General features: G+C 49.3%; 2 protein-coding genes across 2 annotated transcripts; one reads left to right on the top strand and one right to left on the bottom strand.

The window, feature by feature from the left end:
* Positions 1–6,833: 6,833 nt before the first annotated feature.
* Positions 6,834–13,622, top strand: ADIPOQ (adiponectin, C1Q and collagen domain containing). Its single transcript, XM_041487046.1, is given in 4 exon segments — positions 6,834–7,176; positions 7,179–7,252; positions 10,803–11,022; positions 11,821–13,622. Coding segments are annotated over 4 exon segments (861 nt in total). The 5' UTR covers positions 6,834–7,136; the 3' UTR covers positions 12,348–13,622.
* Positions 13,623–20,556: 6,934 nt separating this feature from the next.
* Positions 20,557–22,388, bottom strand: COPS9 (COP9 signalosome subunit 9). The gene is made up of 3 exons (XM_041487090.1): positions 22,286–22,388; positions 22,143–22,215; positions 20,557–20,858 (listed from the first exon to the last, which is right to left on the bottom strand). Exons 1-3 carry the CDS (start codon positions 22,346–22,348, stop codon positions 20,821–20,823), a joined length of 174 nt encoding a protein of 57 aa, XP_041343024.1. The 5' UTR covers positions 22,349–22,388; the 3' UTR covers positions 20,557–20,820.
* Positions 22,389–22,658: the final 270 nt, after the last annotated feature.

Below are 22,658 nucleotides of genomic sequence, written 5' to 3'. Positions count from 1 at the left end.
TTGCCCATGGGTTTGGTGTCCAGGTCCCCCAGGACTGCCATGTGAGCATGGAAGCTGCCTCCAGCCCACATGAACAGCACAAAGGATCTCATAGCTGCTGTATGCCCAGAACAAAGGGTCCCTGGCATCCAGCCACGACTGAGCTCCACCTCAGGGGCACTGGCACAAACCAGCATGAGTTTTGTGTGTGTTTGTAAAGGATTTTCAAAACATCATGTCATAGCTCTGCCCAGGCCAAGCTGCAAGCATGAAGGAGCAAGCTCTCACTAGGCTGCTGACCACAGCCTACCACAGGCAGCACCACAGCCTGAGTATGTCCTATCAGTCCTCCAGAGTTCCTGCAGTTCCTCATATCTGCTGGGACAGGGTGTTGAGGCCCCCAGTCTGCTCCCAGCTGCCAGATCTGCTTGTCCAGCTCACACGTACACTCCTGGCAGCCGCAAGGCAAGGTGCTGCAGCCACAAGGCTGCTGGGTCAGCCAGCTGCCACCCGAGCTGCCAGACTGCCTTTCCAAAGAAAGGTGCCTTCCAAAGCCAGAAACATAAAATGGGATGGCTGAGTGAACCACCATTGTTTTTCATGTGGAAGAGAGGCAAAGTGGAGGCAAAGTCATTTGACTGCAGAAAAAGCCCCACAATTTACTGCTAAAACCAGTGAAAGTGTGGCTTTGACTGCTCAATCAGGAGAACAAGCACTTATAAAAATGAATAATTGAAGACACTATGAGCCTTTATTAGTCCAGTAAACACAAACACCTCCTGGAAAGCACAAAGAAATGCCCTATTAAAAGTGCCACAGATGTGCCATTTTCTGTGACTTCCCAAAGACCACTTTAGGATGATTTATGCCAAAGTAAAAACACAGGGAAATAATTTTTTTAATAGATTTATAGGTTTTTTTTCTATAGAAACATGCATCACTGAGATTGAGCAATGATATTCCACTTTATAGACAATGTAAGAATCCTAATGCCTTTAATTAATCACATCCTCATTTCTAAGTGAATAGATTTTGTAGATGAAACAAGCAAACTGTTATCCCTTTGCACCTCACCAGTGTTTTCAAAGGTAGTTGAATTTGAGCACAGACCTTCTGGAAGGCAGGCAGGGACTGATGTGAGAACACAGTGACTCATTGGCAGCTGGATGACAGTCCACGAGAGTCCAGCTCTGGGAGAAGAGCCCCAGGCTCCAGAGGCCAGTGCCAAAGCCACCCCATGGCACATCCCTCATCTGCAAAAGGCAGGGAGTCGGCTCATGCACATCAGAGCTTACCAGGCTGGGGCTGGGGATCAATAACTCAGTGCATGGAAAAACCCTTATGGCCAAAAACTGCTCTGCTGACCTTGCACAATGCACAGCAAAGAGTGACGGGAAGGAGTCATGTCCTCCCCGGGCTCCTGACTTCCATCCCTCTGCTGGGGTGACCACGGGCATGGAGGGCACGGGGCTGGCACCAGGCAGGGCTTCCCAACACAGCAGATGAGAGCTGTGGTTTGTGGAACCGTGACGAGCCCTGCCTGCTCCCTGGCTGTGCCCTGTCTGTGCCCATCCTGCTCCCTGGCTGTGCCCTGTCCCCTGCCTGCTCCCTGGCTGTGCCCTGTCTGTGCCCATCCTGCTCCCTGTCTGTGCCCTGTCCCCTGCCTGCTCCCTGGCTGTGCCCTGTCTGTGCCCATCCTGCTCCCTGGTTGTGCCCTGTCCCCTGCCTGCTCCCTGTCTGTGCCCTGTCTGTGCCCATCCTGCTCCCTGGCTGTGCCCTGTCCCCTGCCTGCTCCCTGGCTGTGCCCTGTCTGTGCCCTGCCTGCTCCCTGGCTGCGCCCTGTCCCCTACCCTGCTCCCTGGCTGTGCCCTGTCCCCTGCCTGCTCCCTGGCTGTGCCCTGTCTGTGCCCATCCTGCTCCCTGGCTGTGCCCTGTCCCCTACCTGCTCCCTGGCTGTGCCCTGTCCCCTGCCTGCTCCCTGGCTGTGCCCTGTCTGTGCCCATCCTGCTCCCTGGCTGTGCCCTGTCCCCTACCTGCTCCCTGGCTGTGCCCTGTCCCCTGCCTGCTCCCTGGCTGTGCCCTCCCTGTGCCATGTCTGGGGGAAAGGAACAAAGAGAGGAAAGGAGAATCCCCTTGTGAGGAGTCCTGATCCCAGCTGGCTGCTGTGTAGAGGGCTGGGGACACCCTGAAACCCCAGACCAGGAGTTCCAGCATGCCATGGCTCCTTGCTGCCTGCACTGGGCCCCAGCATGGAGCCACCAATGCCCCCTCAGGTTCTGCCAAACCACTTGGGGTTTTGGGGATCCACGTGCTCCCTCTGCCATCAGACCCAGAGCAAATACACTCTTCTGGCTTGTGCAGCCCCCCTGGACACCCCAGCAACACTGAGACACCCCAGACTGAGAGCAGCAGGTATGGAGTCTGAAAGAAGAGACATGTCCAGTGATGGGAAGTGGTGACAAGGAGAGATGATGCCATTTCTGTCCCTCAGCAGCCAAAGGCGAAGCAAAATAGGGGACTGGGGAAAGACACCTCTTAAAAAAGGACAGAAGTGTGATGTAGACTGGGAAGACCATGGAAATTATGCTGGGGTTACCTCCATCAAATTGCACAAGGCCCAGACAAATCCCAATTCTCCTCTTCCATTCTGTTTCCAGCTGGCTGGGGTCATGGCTCCCTCACCCCCTACAGCCCATCCACCTGCAGAGAGAAGGGCCTGGCTGCCCCCGGAGGGTCCTGGGGCTGTCCCCGAGCTCGGGGGCTCTTTGGGGGCATCCCCGCTGCGGCAGCCTGGGCCGGGCGTGCGGAGCCAGGGCGGTGAGCTCCATCTATTGTCCAAGCGGCGGAGGGGCTGGCTCGGATAGCTCCTCTGTGCGAAGGAAATGCGCTTTTCCTCGCCTCAGTGACTCAGAGACGCTCTCATAATAAATAATTCCTGGGCCCTGTAAAACTGCGGTGCCACTGAGGCTGCGGGGGCTGCGCGGGGAGCAGCTGTCCCTGCCTGCGCTCAGCTGCTCATTTGAACGGGCTAGTGACAGCCTCATTAAGTTCCTCATCACCAGCTCAGCCAGACAGAGGTGCGCTCTCAGGTGCCTTGTGAAAGATGCCGTCCCTGCAGGGAGTGAAAGCTGGGCGCCGTTTGGAGTGGGTACTCACAGGGTGACCCGCACACCACAGCCCTGAGCTCATTCTGGTACCTGCCCAGCTTCTTCCCAGCCCAGAGGGAGCCCCAGGCGAGCCCAGGCTGTGCTGAAAGCAGCGAGGGACTGGCTCAGTGGAGCAGAGGGGAGCTGGATGCCATCATGCAGAACCTGCCGGTTCCCCTGGTTTTCCAGCCCGGGGAGGCCAAAGCAGCGCCCTGAACTCTCAGTGCAGAAAGGAGCGCCCTGGGAACAGCTGTGACATCAATAAAAGGAGCTCTGAGCTGTATTTACAGGGCTCTGCTTCCTGGACAAAACGTCTCAATGTCCCTTCGGCATGAGAACTCCTGCTGTGCCAAGATCCTCCTCGCTAGGAGCCAAGCGGGGCTCCCCTGAGGCCAGGGAAGTTTATTTGCAATCGCCAAGAAGAGAAACACGCTGTTGCTCAAGCCTGGCAAGGAGCTGCGCTGTCCGAGCTGCCCATCAGAGGGACAGAAAGAGCCCGTTTGTCCGTGTGAAATGGGCCGGGAAGACGGGAGCCCCAGCCCTGGGCAGGAGGCTGGCCTGGAGCAAAGGCACAGGGTGGCAGTGGGTGCCATGTCCTCAGCCAGGGCCAGGGTCCCCCAGCCCACCCAGTGGGGTGTGTCCCCTTCTCCCCGCACCCATGCTGGCTCAGCATCCCCACTGTGCACCAAAGGCCTCCCGTCCCCCCACCCTCATCACACTGCCATGGCCTCGGGTGAGCAGCCACCCTGCACAGCCCAGCTGGGCTGTCCCATGGCCACAGAAAGCCACTGTCCCCTGCGGCACGCCTGGCCTTGGGCACTGCTGCCAGACCTGCCCGTCCCTGGAGCTGTGCCATCTCCCCCCCGCTCATGGAGGAAAACCCAGGGGGAACATCAGGGCCCATGAGTTTGTAATTCATGGTAACAAACCCATGAGGTGTAACAGGAAAGGCTGTGCCACACGCCGTGCCGATGGCCCTTGTGCCTTCCTGCTGGCACTGCTGGGGACATGACCGGCACACGGTGCACCCACCAGGAGCCAGCTTCACGGGGAAGGGGCTGAGCAGCCCCCAGGGCAGGCAGGAGCAGGCTGTCACCCTCGGGCCGGGCCCAGGGAGAGCGCCATTAACGATTAGCCACTAGAGGGAAGTGCAAGGCTGTACAGGGACGGGTTTGGGCGCAGGAGGATGCCTGGGATCGCGGGGGGGATCGCGGTTTGGGGATGGCAGCATAGGCACAGGCCATTTTACTGCTTTCTCTGCGGAGCTGGCCCCTCAGCACTCGCTGCTGACTTGCCCCCAGCGCAGGTGCCCCTGAGGCGGTGGCAGGAAGGGGCCCAGGGTCTGGCGGGGCACAGGAGCGGGCTTGGTGCAAGCTGCCCGCGGGGCCCTGGGCCGCAGCCAGCAGCGCCCCGGCATGGAGACTGTGGACCCTGGCACAGAGGCCGTGGTCTCTCCAGACAGCACCGAAATAGCAGGGAGCAGCCTGCCAGGCCGCCTGCCAGACAGCATCAACAGTTTGGGCCATTTTTAGCAAAGTGGGGAATGTGTGTTGTTTCTGGGACATGCTGTATCCAAGGCTAGAGGGAAGCCAAGGGGATGACCTGGCATCCCTGGGGGACAGTGAATGGGAGCACAGGGCTCAGCAGATCCCAGCGGAGGAGCCCCGGCTCTGGACAGGAAGAGCAGTCTCAGGGAGGGACAGCCAGGGGGACGAGGATTCCCATGGAACGGTGGTGCTGGTTTGGTCCTGCTGGGAGAGGACAGTGCTGGGCAGCTGAGGGCTCCTTGCCCAGCCCCATGGCACAGACCCTGCCAACAGGGCCTGGACTGTCACCAGCCTCCTGCTGAGGCAGCTGTCCCAGCCTCCCTGCAACCAGGGCAGCTACAGGGATCTGACAGAGCACAGCTGATAATGAGCCTCTGCTCTATTTTATACCTGTTTATAGATGGCTAAATATAACTTTGTGCTTATATTTAATTCTTACTGAAAGCTGCGAACCACAATCCATCAAGTCAGTTTTGGGGTTTTTATATTGGCTGGCTTGCATCAGGTCCAAGAGAGGGAACACCCAGGCTCAGCACAAGGCCTGTAGCCAGGTTAGGTACTGGCAGTGGGTCCCACACAGGAGGGCTGGTGACCACAGAGAAAAGCAGAGAAAGCATTGCAGGACTTGTGAGCAGCAGCTTTCTCTGTGCCGAAACACCCCCCAGTCCATCCAGACTGCTGTCCCTGAGCACTGCAGCTGTGGGCACTGCCAGGACAGCCCACATTTGGTGGCAGGTTTTGCTTGTCACCAGGCAGAGCCAAAGGCATTTGATTTGTTCTCCTACCACAAAGCCAGAAGCAGCTTTCTGGATTGTACAAGATCTCCCTCTGCGGCAGGAACAGGAGCCAGCACCAACCTGCAAACCAAGTGTGCAACACAACATAACTGCAAGCAAGTGTGTCAGGGGTTGTACCCCCAGAGATAAACTTCCACTTCTCTCCTGGGGAGGCAGGGATAATGTTTGGGAAGATGTTTGATGGACCACTGAAAAATGTATCACTGTGGTATTTCCCTGACAACTGAATTGAAAGACCATGAGGTAATTGCAGCAGTACCTGTTAAACATCTCAGGTCCAATCCTCAACTCCTGGCAGCCTAATAAATATCCCAGTCATACATTTTGGAGTTCATGTCAAACGTTGTCAGGGGAAGCAGCCTTGTCTTGCTCACACTTGGGTCAGGGGCAGCTGAAAACCTCTCACTCCACAGCAAAAGCAGGTCCAATTTCAGTTCCAAGGTCATTCTCCTCCATTCATTGCTCAGGAAACTTCGACAGAAACACTGGCATTGCACGCACACAAATGCACATGGCCCTAGATAATCACATTTATAACAAAACAGATCCAACTAGACTACTGTGGTATTTTACTGGGGTTGCATGAGAGGTTGTTTTAAGTCTCAACATTGCATGGAAAACCCATCATCCAAAAAAAGTCTACAAATATTCTTAAATGCTGGACTAAGGGCTTGACCAGAACAAGGCAGGCAGTATGCAGTTGTCCTGGGGCTCCTCCCTTCTGCACCTTCTCCTCAGGCTTAAAAATTCACTCTTGCTTACTCCCAGCTCTACATATAAAAAGTTATTTATTGCTCATTTATACATATTTTTAATCCCTCCCAATAGCCAGGTCTTGAAAACAACTCAGCAATTCAGAATGCTGCTATGCCAATACTGGCATTCACTCAGATGAGTTTCCCCTCTCACAAGCACACCAGCTTCCCATGCCCAGTTGCAACATCACACAATTTTTTCCTGGTATGATTTTGGGAACTCGGGTTTGCCAAGGTTCCACCTTAGCTAACTTTGAACTGCCTCAGAGCAGCTGTAGAGGAATACCTCTGCTAGCTGAGGTTCCACCTCTGCTTTGGGAAGGAGAAAGATGCAGGGAGAAAGAGACTTGGTTTTGACCTAAAGCCGAAAAGTTTGATAGGTGGAAAGCCGTCCTCGGGCTGGAATAACTCCAGTCATTTACAATAGTGCTGGCACATGCTTAGGTGCCTTAAAAAGGAACTTTCCCCCAGTGCTGCCCTCCCCCTGAGCAGCTTTGCCCTTCTTTGGTGTGGCAGCAGCCTCCAGCCTCCAGGAATGGTTCTTGCAGTTAAAAGGAGAAGCCCAAACTTATTCCACAATAATTCATTTACTAACACACTGAAAGCCCCACGTGTGTGCATTGCTGAGAGCTGCACGCACTTTCTCCACCAGCCACTAAACCATTTCCCAATTTGCAGAGAGCAGCAGCCTGGGCTGGACAAGCACAGCCCTGGCTGAGCAGGCTCTCACACAGGCTCTCCAGCAAACCACTGCTCTTCCAGTTCCTGTCCAATTCCCAAAGCCATCTTTTCCCTGTAAGGCCATCTTCACAAGCTATCCCAGTGGATTATATATCTGTTCCAAAACTTAAGTTATGTCCAGGAAAAATTAGTGGGAAAACCCAAGTTTTAAGTCAGCATGCGCAATAGCAAATGGGAACTGCAGTGTCTGAGCTGACAGCTCCCCATGCCCTCAGGATAGCGATGCAATAGCCAGACTTCACTCTCTAGACAGACTGCAGCAAGCCAACCAGGACTCAAAGCATCTGGTAAGCATGATTTTTTTTTCCCCCTCCTTACTAAGTTACTCTCTTCTTTTGGGCTGAATTGGACAGACTTTTCTGTTTGCAAGAAGTTGTCTTTCTCAAGTTATTCTTGTAATAGCCAGAGAGTATTTTAAACCAAGAATAGCTGATCTCCACTAGATTCATACTCCCCTTTTTGGAAACACTATTTAGAGAACAGAACTCCTAAATCAAAAAGTAGTCAGAAAAAACAGTGAGAAAGTGCATGGCTGTAACAGTAAATACTGCACTGGCACCTTTTGATTCACCTCTTTCCTCAAAGACTCCAGGGAACATTGGCTTTGCCCAGATCTCCCTGAGTGGCATCAGTTCCTCACCAGAAACCTGCACCACCCATATTTAAGGTGTGAGCCCTCTGGAACCTCAGCAAAAACCACACTACGAGAATTACAAAAAGAAAAACCTTTGACATAAGTCAAAGCCCTGATTAATACCCTTTGAGGGAAATTCTCCAGTGGGAAAACAGATGGATTTTTCAGTCTGTTTTGTGCAGAATGATGCGGGGACTTAGAGTATGTAATTTTTATATAGTGCAATCTGAAATTTAAATTCTGAATCACTATATAGCCCTTAGGAATGACATTGTTCTCACAGATGCTACCGTGGTTTCTGCTGATAAATGAATAAGCTTCATATAACAGATATGTGCCTTTAATACAGCAGCTGCCAAGGCAATCACTGAAAGCCACCAGCAGTACAGAGCTCATCTATTTCTTGTTCATCTATTTCTTGTCCAAAAGGTACAACTGACATTCAAATATAGCAGATTATTTCATGTTAAACTGATGCTAGGCTTCAGATGGAAAACCAAAAGGAAATGGGAAAGACCAAGTAAAGGGATGTCACTTCTAAACCAGAGTTTAAACTCAGATCTGATAACCACAGCTTAAAACTTCCCCTTTGTAAGACGTACCTATGCCAGAGAGCTGCTTGGCTTCTCAAGCACAGAAATCACCTGGGCTTGAGTTAAACTGCGGGGATGGAAGATGTTCCTTCCTTGCATATCACAGCACTCTTCACCTGAGAAAGGAGAGCACTGAGTGTGTGATGTGTGGGCACTGATGTTGGGGAGGGCATGGCTCTGAGCCCTCTGGAGCAGAGTGGCCAGGCAGCCCCCAGAAAAGCTTCCCTGCAGCCCTGCTTTGGCTCCTCACACCTGCACTGCTTGTGACCTTACAGGAGGGGTTATTTTGTACCAGTAGAACACCTGGCTATGGGGCACACCACTAAAATTGAGATGATATTTGAGTTTTAGGCAGCACACCAGAAAGCAGAACTAACCCAAACAAAGTCACCAAAACACAGATCAAGAAACATGATTTTGAGACAGATTTTTATAGATCACCACCATGTTTTAACACAGTTAGGTGTCCCCAGACAGCCTATGCTGGTTTTGTAGGGGTATGTGCATGAGCTGGAGGGGACCCAGGCAGGGGGGACAAGGGTTTCACTGGGGCGGGGCAAGGTGTGATCACTGTGCACACCTTGCTTAGCAAACCAAGCCACTTTCAGGATTTACAGACATCAGTTTCACTGCTCCATGCTGGTCCCTGGACAATCACTACAGCCCTTGCTGCAAAGGGACGTTTCTCTTCCCAAAGTGCTGGGACACAGGAACACTGCCTAAGGCTCAGGCTGTGCCCACTGGACCTCTCAGCACCCTCAGCCCCAAAACTGCCCCCAAGGCAGGACACTGGCCCCATCTCAGAGTGCTGGGTGGCTGCTGGATTGCTGGAGCCTGGCTGGGTGGGCACGGATTTGGGATTTTCCTGATTTTAGGTGTTAGGCACAGTCCACCAAAGCCATTAAAGAGAGCTTTTAATTTTTATTTTTTTCCCCGAGCTCCTTCAATATCCTCAATATCAATATTTTTTTGCAGCAAAAACTGAAATCATGGCAACCTCTTTGTTACTGTTGTGGTTTAACCCCAGCTTGCAACTGAGCCCAACAGAGCCACTCACTCACAAGGGGGGGAGAGAATTGCACTGGTAAAAGTAAGAACACTCATGGGGAGAGATAAGAACAATGTAGTAATTGAAATAAAATAGTAATAATAACAATAAGAAATTTGTAATCAAAAAGAAAATAACAAAGAATGAAGGACAAGTGATGCAAATGAAGACAGAAGCTCAGCACCAACTGACCGATGCCTGGCCAGCCCCCGAGCAGCAGCCTGGGGCCAGCCTCACCCCTGGTTTAGAGCTGAGCATGATGCCGTGGTTTGGAATATCCCTCGGGTCAGCTGGGGGTCACTTGTCCGGCTGTGTCCCCTCCAACTCCTTGGGCATCCCCAGGCTCCTCACTGGTGGGGTGAGGAGCAGAAAAAGCCTTGATGTTGTGCAAGTACTGCTCAGCAATAACAAAATCACTCCTGTGGTATCAACCCTGTGTTCAGTACAAATCCAAAACACAACACATGGACAAAGAAAATTAACTCTGCCCCAGCTAAAACCAGCACATTTCTTTAGTTTCCTTTGAAGCAATTACACCAGAGCTAATAAGACATTATTTAAAATATGACATTTGAATAGCTTGCTTGTTGAAAATCAACCCTGCAAAGAAATTGCTCCAAAATATTATTTTTCTTGAAAATTACACAGCTAAGGGACTCTAATTGCCATGCTGTTGCTCACTTTTTATTGCCTATTATGCCACTTACAATGCTCCTAACAGAATACCTTTACTGTTCCAGAGTATAAACCCTGCCCAGGGAGCAGTATCACACAACAATGGTAATTTTAAAATATCTGGTGTTCTAAAAGCCTGACTCAAGGCCCACCAGGGGCTGGGAGCATAGGACAAAGCCAGGCTGGCAGCAGGGTGTCACCACCAACCTGGTTTTGGGCAGCTGCATTAATTGCTGTGACCAACAAAGCAACCAGATTAAAAAGAAATGCAATCCTACAGTGCCTAAACACTGCACATTTTGCCTTCCCATAATCAAAAAACAAGTCAGATGGGAAAAAACCTCCGGTATCATAATTTCAAATTGTGGCTCAGGGAAGCTGGGAAGCCTGGCTGTGGTTTCTGTTCGTGTTAGGCAGACCCAGGTGAGCAGGCTGTACGTGCAGTCAGAACCCACCCCTGCCTGGCTTCGAGGCTGTAGAGGGTTTGAGAGAACTCTGCCAGACCCGTTCCTCCCATCAGCTGCTCACTCACCCAGGCAGGAGTCAGGGCTTTTTTGTGGCTAATTGAGCAGAGCTTTGCAAGGAGATCAGCCACAGATACCCTGGCATGTGCTGTGCTGGCTCCTGAAACATCTGTGCCTGTGCACAGAGCCTGAGCGGGCTGGGGGAGTAGCTGGTCTTTGCTCCTCTCTGCTCTAGCCATGCTCCAGGGGCCCAGCTTGGCTCATGGAGCTCACACGAGCAGCACAAACTGCTTTCCTTCAGATGTACTGACTCAAATTGAGTCTTCTGTGCCTCTCTGTTATTTGGGGTGGGGTGGGGGAAGAGTGTTCACTTTTTTTTTCTCTATTGACTTTCAAAGTTAACAAAGCAATTGTCCACATCAGGCACCAACGATGAGGGGCCTGGCAGGCTTCCTGCTGTGCTCGTTGCTGCTGCTGGCCCCCCACTCCAAAGGGGTGGCTGCCCAGGACACGCAGCCTGACCCCAAAATGCCATGTGCCAACTGGATGGGAGGAGCACCCGGCTACCCTGGCCACAACGGTGTCCCTGGCCGGGATGGGAAAGATGGAAGAGATGGACTCAAGGGAGATAAAGGAGATGAAGGTTGGTGAGGAGCAGGTGGTATGTCATTTCTCGAGTCCCAGTCCCAGTCCCATGTCTGGTGGGTCCATGCCTGATCTGTATCCAGATGGTTTTTGATTATCTCCTGGGGTGGAGATTCCATAACCCAAGTCAAAGAGTTTGGGGTTTTTTTTTTCCCAGTTAATGATGTTTTTGCTGATGTGCTGCTCTCAGCAGCTCTGCACACAGCCAGGGTTGGGGGTGAGCAGGGTTTCTACTCACTGCCTCAGCCCTGGGGGCTTTTGAGATCCCCGAGCCCTTCCTTGGCTTCATGCTGCTGAGCAGTGTGGCATTCACATTCTCTGAAAAAATCCCTTCGCCCAGGATTTTTCTCCTGGGAAGCTAAGAAGCCTCAGAAAAAGAAAAACAATTCCTATCTCATTTGCTTCTCCTGTGTTGTGCTCATGTGGAATGTATTTGGAGATTGTTTACCCACAGGTGATTGTTCCATTGCATTCTGCTGTGAGTTGTTTTCACTCTTTGGCCAATCAGTGGCAAGCTGTGTTGGGACTCTGGAGAGAGTCACAAGTTTTCATTATTATCTTTTTAGCATTCTGTAAGTATGCTTTCTGTATTCTTTACTATAGTATAGTATAGTATTCTTTAATACACTATAGTATCATAAAGTAATAAATTAGCCTTCTGAGAACATGGAGTCAGATGCATCATTCCTCCCTGCCACAGGGGTCCCTGCAAATACAATAGAGCAGGGCTCTGCATTTCAGCAGCAGCTTCCAACACACTGCAAGCACAACTCCCAGTCCCCACTCTGTCCCACAGGTCCGGCAGGTCCCAAAGGTGAACCAGGCCCAGTAGGAAGCCGAGGCTTTCCCGGACCCCCCGGATCTCCTGGAAGCCCTGGAATCCCAGGGCAGAAGGGCAAAGATGCTTTTGTGCACCGCTCTGCCTTCAGCGTGGGGCTGACGGAGCGAAGTCCTGCCCCCAACGTCCCCATCCGCTTCAGCAAGATCTTCTACAACGAGCAGGGCCACTATGACCCTAGCACGGGCAAGTTCCTCTGCAACGTGCCCGGCACCTACTTCTTCGGCTATCACCTCACGGTGTACCTGTCAGATGTCAAGGTCAGCCTCTACAGGAAGGACAAGGCTGTGATCTTCACCTATGACCAGTTCCAGAACAACAACGTGGACCAAGCCAGCGGCTCTGTCTTGCTGCACCTTAGCTCCGGGGACGAGGTCTGGCTTCAGGTGTATGGGAACGGGGACAAAAATGGGGTCTATGCTGACAACCTCAATGATTCCACCTTCATGGGCTTCCTCCTGTACCCTGACCCAGATAACTACTAAAGTAGGGCATGCTGCATGGAAAAGGAGGACGTGGCTTAACCCCGGACATGTCCTGGGGCACTGGCGCTATAGCTGTAATGTATTTACCAGAAAATTGTCTTTTGCAAGGGCAACGACTGCCAAGGGAAAACCCTTTCTCCTGTGAAATCACTGAGGTCATACCAGTACTTCCATGGAACCAAGAGTTCACTCCTACCTCTGCTCTTGCTTTCCTGTGGAAACTTCAGTGCAAAGTCAGATACCACTCCTGCCATGTCATGAAAAACTCTCAACATGGCTTAACCTTCTTTTAAATTTAAAAGTGAGAAGAGAAAAATTGATTGCATTTAAATATGATATTCTAAATTTCCCTTTTTTAGCCACCTAAATCCATTTAAACCAATTGTAGGAATTTTACTCAGCATTTTAAAGTTTGAGTAGAAGAAGGAAAATATTACTCACAAAAGCAGAGTGCTCTTGTTTTCAGCTGTAACAGATGGCTCAATTTTTTGTAACTCCCCCTTATTAAGGCCTTTGACTTCCACTCCTGGTTTGTTGTCTCCCTTTTTTCAGCCCAGATCTTTGAATATATTCAGGTTATTAATGTCCACTCATTTTAATCCTTTAGTTTTCTTTTTATGTTTATCCCCTATTGTTATCTCTAATGCAAGTTTAGGGCAGGGATCTTCTCTTGGGATTTATCTGAGAAACCTTGTGAGCACCAGTGAGGCCACACAACAAAAGCAGCCCATTGATTGTGCAGTTTCAGAGGTCCCAAGGTGACCACAAAGATCCTGTCCCATCTCCCCTCTACACAGCTCCCAGGTGCAGCCAGAAATTGAGACCTATCAGCTCTGTTTGTCCATTTCCAGGCCCTAAGTGTGCCATAAGCCGTGGTTTGCCCACCAGCTGGACAGAGCTTCGGGTGGTGTTGAAGCCTCCCATGTGGAGTGAGCTCCTGGGATGAACACCCCCATCCCTGCCCCAGCTTTGGGCAAGGTTACCTGAATGCAGAAGAGTGTTAAGGCTGCAATTAGTGTCAATCCCATCAAACTGCTCTCCAAGGAGCTTGCTTGACTTTTAGCTAAAAGAGGATTTGATGGTTTCTCAGATACATTCAAAGAAGACTCCTGCTACTAAGCTTCAGAGCAAGCTAACACAGATCAGAGCTAATGCAGTATTGCAAGCACAAAGCAGCATTAAGAGCTTCAACTGAAATTACTTGCAACATCATTTTTCACACTCCAGTGAATTACCACACTGCAAATAAAAAACAATAAAAAGCTCTCTCAATGAGAATGTGTCCACATTTTTTTGTGTGTTGTTGGGAAGGGCTTGAAGAAAGGGATATAGTCCTAGCCTCACCAGGCAGCCCAGGAAATCCTTTTAATTTTTTTTTTCCAGCAAGGTGGGGGCACCATAGGCTGGCAAACACAGGGGTATCCCCCTTTTCCTTTCTCAAGAAACACTCCACACTCTAAATTTCGTCAAGGCTTCAGCATCTCACCACCTTACACTGTACTGCATCCTTTTTGGGTAAGGTGAGCTCCGGTTTTCCCAATTATTTCCACTATTTCCCAACCAAATACCCTGAATCCAGCCTAAATGGCCATCCAGAGCTAGGGCCTGCTGGCCCTGAAGGCTTCAAGCACCCTGGATTTAGCAAGGGTGAAACTGATGCTCAATCTCGTCATGCTAAATTCAGTGAGCTGGAAAAAGCCCTGCTCTTATTGTGGGAATTAATGGGAATGAAACAGGGCAAAGGTAAAAAAACCCCAGAAATCCATAAAAAAAAGGAGATTTAAAAATGCAGCACTTGCTGGATCAAATGGTGTAAGAGGCTTAAATTGAAAAGAGCAAGTCAGGGCTTTTTCACTGTTTTCTCAAATTTTTTCAGATGGCTCTTCGGAAGGCAGGGAAAATTGAAACAGCCAGAGTATTAAGAGGCATTTGGGATAAACATTAGGAGGCTATACAAGTTTAAAGACCAGTTCCCAAGAGGGAGTCAAAACAAATTATTGCTTTCTTTGCTGCCATGCAGCAGGAGCAAACATGCTTACAGCTTTATCCAGTACACCAGCACTCAGGATCAGACCTTGGAAAAAATGTTAAAGAAAGTCATTAAGGCACTGCTGTTCCATGTACTGACTCTTCCCCCTTCTCTCAGACACAAATACTGAACTGCCCCTTCAGCATGACACTCCAGGAGAGTGCCTGTATTGCCCATGCATGTCCCAGCCGGGCACCTCAAAGCCCACCAAACAATAGCCCAAGGCAAACCCCCACCATGGAAACAGGGCTCTAAGCCCGCCCTGTAGGGACTGGGACTGTTTTAAGAAGCCTTTCAGCTCAAATTTCTGTAGGATTCTTGCTCAGCTCAGACAAGCACTTTCCCAGCAGACACCAGATTCCAGTTTAAACCACCTCCCATCACTCCTAGAAGGCAACTGCTCCCAACAGAGACTCAGTCCGTCAAGGAATCAAGCACAGACACAGGGCAGGCAGAGAAGCACGCCCACCTCTGCCCCACTGCAGCCCCCACAGCTGCCCTTTCCCCTCTGTTCCTGCCTCCTGAGGCTGCCCAGCCCCTGCAGGGGTCTGCATGGGGGTCTCAGCCAGCCAAAACATGCTGACAAGCTTTGGGAGCAGCAGCTGAGCATGGCCACCAATCACCCTGGGGAGTCCTTATGGGCCAACAGCTTCACATTCCTGCATGTGGGATGAGTATCAGACCTGCACCTCGCCAGCTCTGCCATACCAGGGGCACATGGCCAGGCTGACCATGGACAGGGACCTGCAGGGCACCATGCTGGCCTTGGGCTGCTTTCAAGGAAGAGCAGCAAACAGGGTCTGGGGGGATAACACGGTCCTGGGGGATGTGCTCAGGGGAGTTCCTAAGGAATCCAGCCTTTTTCCATTATGGTGTTGTGGTTTTACTATCTCTCCATGCTTCATAAATCCATGGGAGGGCAAAACCTGGCCAACACAGGCACATCTCCAAGGCCAGGGCTGGCTCCTGAGGATCACACTGCATGGAACACACAATTACGTTGTAAGAAAAGAGCCAGAATGACACTGGCATGCTAAGAGGGCACCGAATCACCTGCTCCTCAACAAATTTAAGTGTTTTACTTTGTGGTTTCTAATCAATCCTGACAGCAGATGCCTTGTACAAAGTTATGTCTCACTATTTACTGCCTCTCCAGCAGGTTTAAAAGGATGCTTTTCCCTTTAGAAGCTAATGTACTCTAAGAGGCAGAAAGCAAGAACACTCCCCAGTGAAAGATTGAAGTCACAGCACTAACAATTAGGGAGAAATAACTTGAAAAGCTGAAGACAGCTGGAGACAGCTGGAAAGACTGACCAGTCTCATCCAGCAGGGAAACCATCTGTAAAAGCATCCATAGCCCTTTCAAACACAATTATAGGCTGGTCCTAATTGTACTTCAACCCCATGTAATCACTTGTGCCAGTAATTAATTGGAATACAAATAGCAGATGCACTAAACCATGAAGAGCTACAAGAAAAAGATAAATTGCTTGCAAGACTTGCATTCCTGAAGTATAAACTCACTAGAGGGTTTTCATCATGGAAACAGGCAGAGGGATTAGGATCAAGTCTGACATTTGGCTAATCAGCCACTCTTCTTCCCTACAAGAAATGCCATCAGATTTAATGTCTCTGAAATACTGTGCAGTAAACCAGTGTGCCCAGGCTGCAACGTGTTTCTCTGACTGTATTTGTGCTGGGTGTAGGTACCTGATGAAAAGACTCAGTCTCCATGGGACTGTAAGTCAGCAAACCCACCTTTAGCTCATCCTGGGATGATCAGTCCAGCCCACTGCTCTTTGAGAAAGAACAATGGGAAACTTCCTTACATGGAGGTGCAGTTCATTACCCTCCAGCCAATCCAGGGGAAAGGAAAGGTTTATTCCCAATGCATTAAATGGAAGCATTAAATGTCAGTATCTATTTCTTCCTGCGGAGATTCCCACCCTCAAGGGAATCTGTGGAATCCCTCCCATAAAAGCAGGACAGATTTATGGAGAGGGATCAGGGAGGGAGGCAGAGAGATGACACTTGAAGACAATCTTTAATTCCCTTCTGGAGTCAGGCAGGGAAGGACAGGGGGTATGAACCAACACACCCAGCTCCCTCTGGGCACCTGAGAAAGTGGAGCTCTGCTAAAGAGTCAGGACAGCACAGCCTTCTCTGCTCCCTGACAGGGATTTCCAGAGAAGCCATTCTAGTTCTGGTCCATGTTTTGGCAAGTGTTGAAGGCCAAGGTGGATCTGCCATCCTGGATGAGGCACAGCACAGGGAAGGTGATTCCCACAGCACCACACCTGTACCCCAGCCATGCAGAGGCAGCTCCAGAGCAGCAGGAGACCAGAAGGGCACAGCAGGACCCTGCTCAATGAGCTGCGCTGGGAGGTGAGCACGCCCTGAAAGGAAGCTCTGCTCTCTGACAGGACAGAGCCTCTGTCCTGTGACAGGAGTCCCCTCTGTCCTGTGACAGGAGTCCCCTCTGTCCTGTGACAGGAGTCCCCTCTGAAGTGTCCTCACCGAAGCATCCCCAGCTGGGACTCACTTGGTGGGGCAGCTCCTGTCAGCACCACGGATGCTTTGTCACATCCCCTTGCCCTGTCACCCACCTCATACACAACATTCTCCGCTGTGCATCTGTTTATTCACAATATTCCAAACAGAGTCCTTTCTTCCAGGATGCTTTAAGTTTAAATGAGTTTGTACAAGATTACCTAAACCTTTTTTCATAAATAAGCAAGCAGAATTCACAGAATAGTTGCATTTGTGAATTTTAAAAGCTTTGAAAGACACTGCTCCTGTCTCCCTCTGCTCTGAACTCCTCATAGAAGCTTGAATAAAAGGTTTGTAACATGGGTCAGGATTCTAACCCTGCTGCTTGGCAAAAGCCAACTGGAACAAATATAAAAGGCAAACTCAAAAAATAAATAAACTTGAAAGCAGAAAACATAGAAGCAAATCTTCGTGCTTAAAGCCACCCCTGCTGCTGAGGACTGACTTGCATTGTGCTTTTCCAAAATATCCCTGACGTGACACTGGCATTCCAGCCCCATCACCAACAGGGACTTCAGGGAACAGGGCAGCACTGTCATCTTCCCAGCATGTTCTCATGTGCTCAACAACTGCACATTGAGAGCAGGAAGATGCCTGCCAGCTTCTCAACACCCCTGGGAAGCAGGAAGAAGTCCATTTATTCATCTAAATGAATTCCTTCTTTATCAAGAAAAATTCACTTCAATTACTGAAATAAAATATTAAAAGGAAAACTTTTTATTCCCTGGAAGTTAACTCAGCAAAAAGCCAAGGAAATCCTCTATTGCCACATTAGGTCTGAGCTTGCCTGCTCCTGCTCATATGAAGAGCAGTGGAACACTGGATATTGGATAAACTGGAAACCAGCTCAGAAGCAGCACTGAAGAAATATTACACACAGATGACAGCCAGCTTCCTTTAGCATGGTAACTTTCTCTCCCTCACAATGAGTGGATTCTTTTCAGCTCAAAATAGATTGTACATTTTATTTCCAAAGAATGTACTTTGCTCCCTGCAGACAGAGCCGTGGCCTGTTGAGAGTATGGAAGGGAACAAGCTGACATTTAAGTGTTTTGAAGGAATTGCTTTTCATCTGTGCTGCACCACTGGCTACACCCTTCTAAGGCATTTTAGCACTTAGGACCTCATCCTGCCAAGTCTCAGTTTTATGGATTGCCAGCTGTCCCACTGCAATCACTGAGACAATTCACAAAACTATTCAGACTAGAGCCTTTACTTGGATGTTGAAATACTCAGCAGTACCTAGCAGCTTATAAATGAATACACATCAGTCTAAATGTGTGCATATTGCTGTTCAAACAGCCTTGTTCCCTAAGAAACACTTCTTATAAGAGGTGTCAATCTCCACAAAAAGGACAGGAATCAAAGCTCAAGAAATTAATTGGCCAAGGCAGTCAAATGCTGCTTACATCCATTTTTATTAGAGATTTTGACATCTTGTGATTATTTCCTGACAAAAGGCTATTGCCCCCAGACTAATTACACTGAAAGCCTTGACAAATGGGAACACAGCAGCAACGTGAAGCTGAAGGGCATTTTTTTCTTCATCTACCACCGTTCCAGCAGGGACTCAAACAAACCACAGCTCCTGGTGGAAGTTTAACACACTGACAGCCCTCTTTGGAGAGATGATGCGATGCACACCCTCAGTCTCACCGTGCAGGAGGGAACTGCATAGTGCAGACAGCTCCAAGATGCATGTTTGGCAATATCCCAACTCTGAATGTTCCTTTCATTTCATCCCAGCCTAGGAGACCCACACAGGTATCAGACTGAAGGACTGGGAATACCCAAGAACCCCCAGTAGCTACAGCCAGAGCAGCGTTACCTGCACACCCAGGCAGTTCATGGGATTCCAGTTTTCCACAGCTTAAGGACTGATTAACTCACACACTGTTAAACACGGCACAGATGAAGTTCCCTCTCCACAGACACACACACACTACACCTCCCAGGTGCCAGCAGTACTACTGATGCTGCTTTTCTACGTGAAACCCTGAGTTTCTGGAAATCTTCACAAAAAGGTGTTAGCTCGACCTACCTTGAGTGGAAAGTTACATCCTCCCAGGATGAAAACTGCTGGACCCAGTTCCACAGAGAGAATTCCATGCTTTGATCAGGTGAGATGTTACACAACCAGAACCACTCACCATTAGCACCTTCGAACCAACGTTCACTGAGGTTTCAGACATCTTCAGAGGAGAGAACACCATCCATACTGAAGAGCAGCTGTTCAAGGTGGGTTTGTATCACAGAATATACTTCTGCTGCTGTGATCAAACTTAAAGCTCAAGTTTCTTACAACTTAAGGAAGCAAATGAAAAACAAAGAACTATCTACAAAACATTGACAAGGATGTATTCCAAAACCAACCATACTGAGGAATCAGCAGAAGTAGATAAAAGAGCAGAGGAGGAGAGTTGCCTCTTGAGTTTTATTTCATCTTTTACACCTGCCCAAAATGCTGCCTCTATTTCCTGGCAGCAACTCATTCCTCAAAAGATAATTTGGAATAAGCACAGCACCAGGGCCTGAGACAGTCCCAGCCCATTTGCCACCACTCAAATTGCTTTACCTCGGTCTCAGTGAGGTAAACTGCAAAGCCCAGGCTCTCAGCAGAGCAAGGACTAAAAGGCAAAGGCACTGCCTGAGCAGGGCTGCTCCTGCAGGGACACAGCACAGTGTCAGGCACCAGGCAGAGGACATGTCAGAGTGCTGATTTACAGCACACTGCGTGACCAAACACAGGCCCTGCAGAAATCCACAGCAGCACAATCAAAAGACACCTAAATCCTACTGGGTTTATTGTGCTTACTTTTTTAAACTCACTGGCTGGAAGACTTACTGTTAGATTTAAGATTTCCTTTTTGAAGGCAAACTAAAGAAAAAAATGTGACAGAGGTATGTTTTACTGCAGGTAAAATTTAAGTAGTGTTAACTATTTAAAGAAAGATCAGTATTTAGTCTGTGATCAATTTATGGAATACAGATTGCATTTGTGATTAGACAGGATTACACTCTTGACTCTGAAAAAATATACTAAAAACTCACTTGTTCCTTTCATTCTGAGATTCAGTTTGGTCACTGAAGGGTAAGAAGGAAATATTTTTATGTTCTGAAAAGCTTATGTCAAAATCTGAACTAGTATTTCAACAGCCTGGTTCACATACACTGTACCTCTAAGCACAAATAAGTGCATTAGCTTCTGCAGGACAAGTTTCTTTTTCTATCAAGTACAATTTCAAGAATGAAATTCTATTTTTAAATCCAAGCATTCCCCTAATCTGGGGTCAGAACACTTCTTTGCTTAACATATCAAGGTGAAGTTACTTTTTCTTTCTGTGTTCCTTAAATTACAAGTGAAGCACTGATGGTAGCTCTCTGTCTTGAAACAAAAGACAAGCCACACTCACTCAGTGTGACCAACAAGTGAGCTGGACTACTCAGAACAATGTGATCCCAAAACAATCCTTTACTGTGGGATGAACAAAACTTTCCTGGGCAGCATGTACCCTGCTGCATCTCTCTTACGTAATATCCAAAAGCAACGGTGAATTATTTAATACCAAAATAATCACTCTAAGGGAGATCAGAAGACAGCAATTTCTACTTTTATAAGTCAGAAAGATGTGTGTTTCTTCAGTATTTTATTCAATAAGCACATCAGCAAATGAAATTTCGAGGAAAATCTACACACAGGTTCCTAGAAATAACAGTGCACACTTCCCTCCTTAGTTATCTTTAACCATCTGGTTTTCATATTCCCCAAGCAGCTTATCCAGGCTTTCTTCTCCCCCTCTGTGATTTTCCCATTTTGATTAATTTAATAAATAATGGACTGCACAGGTGATCCTAGAGAAAACTCCACATCTCAGCTCTGCTGGACACATAAGCTCACTGGATGTCATCGTCATCAAAGAGATCTTCAAAATCTAGTCAGGAAAACAAGACAAAAATTAACCTCAGTGTTACAAATGAACATGCAAGTACAGTACTTTGTTCCTTGGATCAAGAAATAAAGGTGAATTCAGAGAATGAGAGTTACTGCACCATCAGTTATTAGAAATGTAGCATCAGGGTGATGATGTTGCAGATTAACGAATTGGGAGTTGTGTTAAAAAGCCCTTTCTCAAAAGCATTTAATTGTTTTGTGTTAAAAACCCCTTCCTCAAAACCACTTTAAAGGTGGCAATAACATTTCTGTCTCAGAACACATCTCCCAGTAGTGAAATGGTTCCAGTCACATTTGGAATTACTCCTAACTACTCGGCCTTGCATCTTCTTTGTATACTGAACATAAACTAAGCACCTAAGTGAACAGTCTTTATTCTTACAGAAGGCAACTTACAAGAACCTACAATGAACTGAGGACGAATCCTCATTTAGAAGAGCCCTAAACTACCAATGGAACACAATGCCACAGTGTGAGGGTAGAGAGAGATGGAAACAGCCACTCCTGAATATGCTGGCTCCAACAGACAGCTGAGAGCAGAACTGCCTTCCACTCACTCCTGTGTTCTAAGTCTTGAGTAAAATGAGAAATGGACTTTATTTTGGAATTAACACCAGTTTGTGATACTAACACAGCCACTGCAAGATTCAATAACATATAAAACTCACTGCTGCAATGTCTAAATGCATTTCTTTAGAAGCATAAAAACCCCTTTAGCCACCAGGTGCAGCACAGTATTTTATATTCCATCCCTACGTGGCTCCCCTCTCTCAAAGCAGCTGTAAATACTTACACACAGGCTGAGAGAATGGGGATTGTTCAGCCTGGAAAAGAGAAGCTTCAGGGTGGCCTTTTAGTACCTACAAGGAACACTGACAGACTATTTCCAGGGCCCTGGAGTGGCAGCACAAAAGGAATGGCTTCAAACTGACAGCATGTAGGCTTGGGGATGTGAAAAACATGCTTCCCCGTGAGGGGCCGTGAGGCACCGGAGCAGACTGTCCAGAGAAGCCCACATTTTTAGACCTATTTGCACTGTTTAACATAAGCTACTTGTCCTACGAGCAGACCAAGGTATTTTTCCTTGTAGCGATGAACACGCTAAAACTGCCCGGAGAGGAAAACCCCGCGTTTTAGCGCTCGCCCCTGCACCACCGCACCCAGAGATTGGTTAGCCGCAAGTGTAGGGAGCACAGGCAGCAAAGCGCGGGGAGAGGAGCCAGGCGAGCTTTGCAGACACCGCCGGGAGCACAGCGGTCCTTACCGTTGAAGAAGTCGGCGTGCACCGCTTTCTCGTTGGCGGCCAGATCCATCAGCAGCCCCGTGCTCCCCCCTGCCTGCGAAAGCAGCCGCTGAGCGCCTCCGCACCGCGGCACCACGGCCGCAGCACCGGAGCACCCGCCTCACCTCATCCAGGTCCACGTAAGGGCCGGCGCCCTCAGGGAACATCTCGTCCACCGCCGGCTTCATGGCGGCCCCTCTGCGCCGTCACTTCCGCCGCCGCCGTGCCCAATGGCCGCCCCCGCGCGGGGACCGCGCCGTCGCCATGGAGGCCGCCATCTTGCTCACCCCGCCCCCGTCGCCATGGCGCCCAGCAATGGAGGTCGCCATCTTGCTCACCCCGCCCCCGTCGCCATGGTGACAAGNCCCACGCCCCATCGCCATGGCGACGGCAGGCCCTGCGCCCCTTCAGGCCTCAGTGAGGCATCAGCTTGCAAATGAGGTGACTGATACTGGTGCCCCCTCCAGCTCCCAAACTGCGTGCACTGGTTGAATAACT

The sequence above is a fragment of the Pyrgilauda ruficollis genome, unplaced genomic scaffold, assembly GCF_017590135.1.
Source record: "Pyrgilauda ruficollis isolate IOZ18807 unplaced genomic scaffold, ASM1759013v1 scaffold79, whole genome shotgun sequence".
NCBI classification, from domain to species: domain Eukaryota; kingdom Metazoa; phylum Chordata; class Aves; order Passeriformes; family Passeridae; genus Pyrgilauda; species Pyrgilauda ruficollis.
Note: the sequence above shows the minus strand (reverse complement) of the source record. Positions and strands in the feature narration are given on the sequence as shown.

Coding starts and splice junctions, on each gene's coding strand:
- COPS9 (XM_041487090.1), bottom strand. CDS start 22,348: ATGAAGCCGGCGGTGGACGAGATGTTCCCTGAGGGCGCCGGCCCTTAC. Junction 22,216..22,285: donor CTTACGTGGACCTGGATGAG/GTGAGGCGGGTG, acceptor CTGCTTTCGCAG/GCAGGGGGGAGCACGGGGCT. Junction 20,859..22,142: donor GCACGCCGACTTCTTCAACG/GTAAGGACCGCT, acceptor TTTCCTGACTAG/ATTTTGAAGATCTCTTTGAT.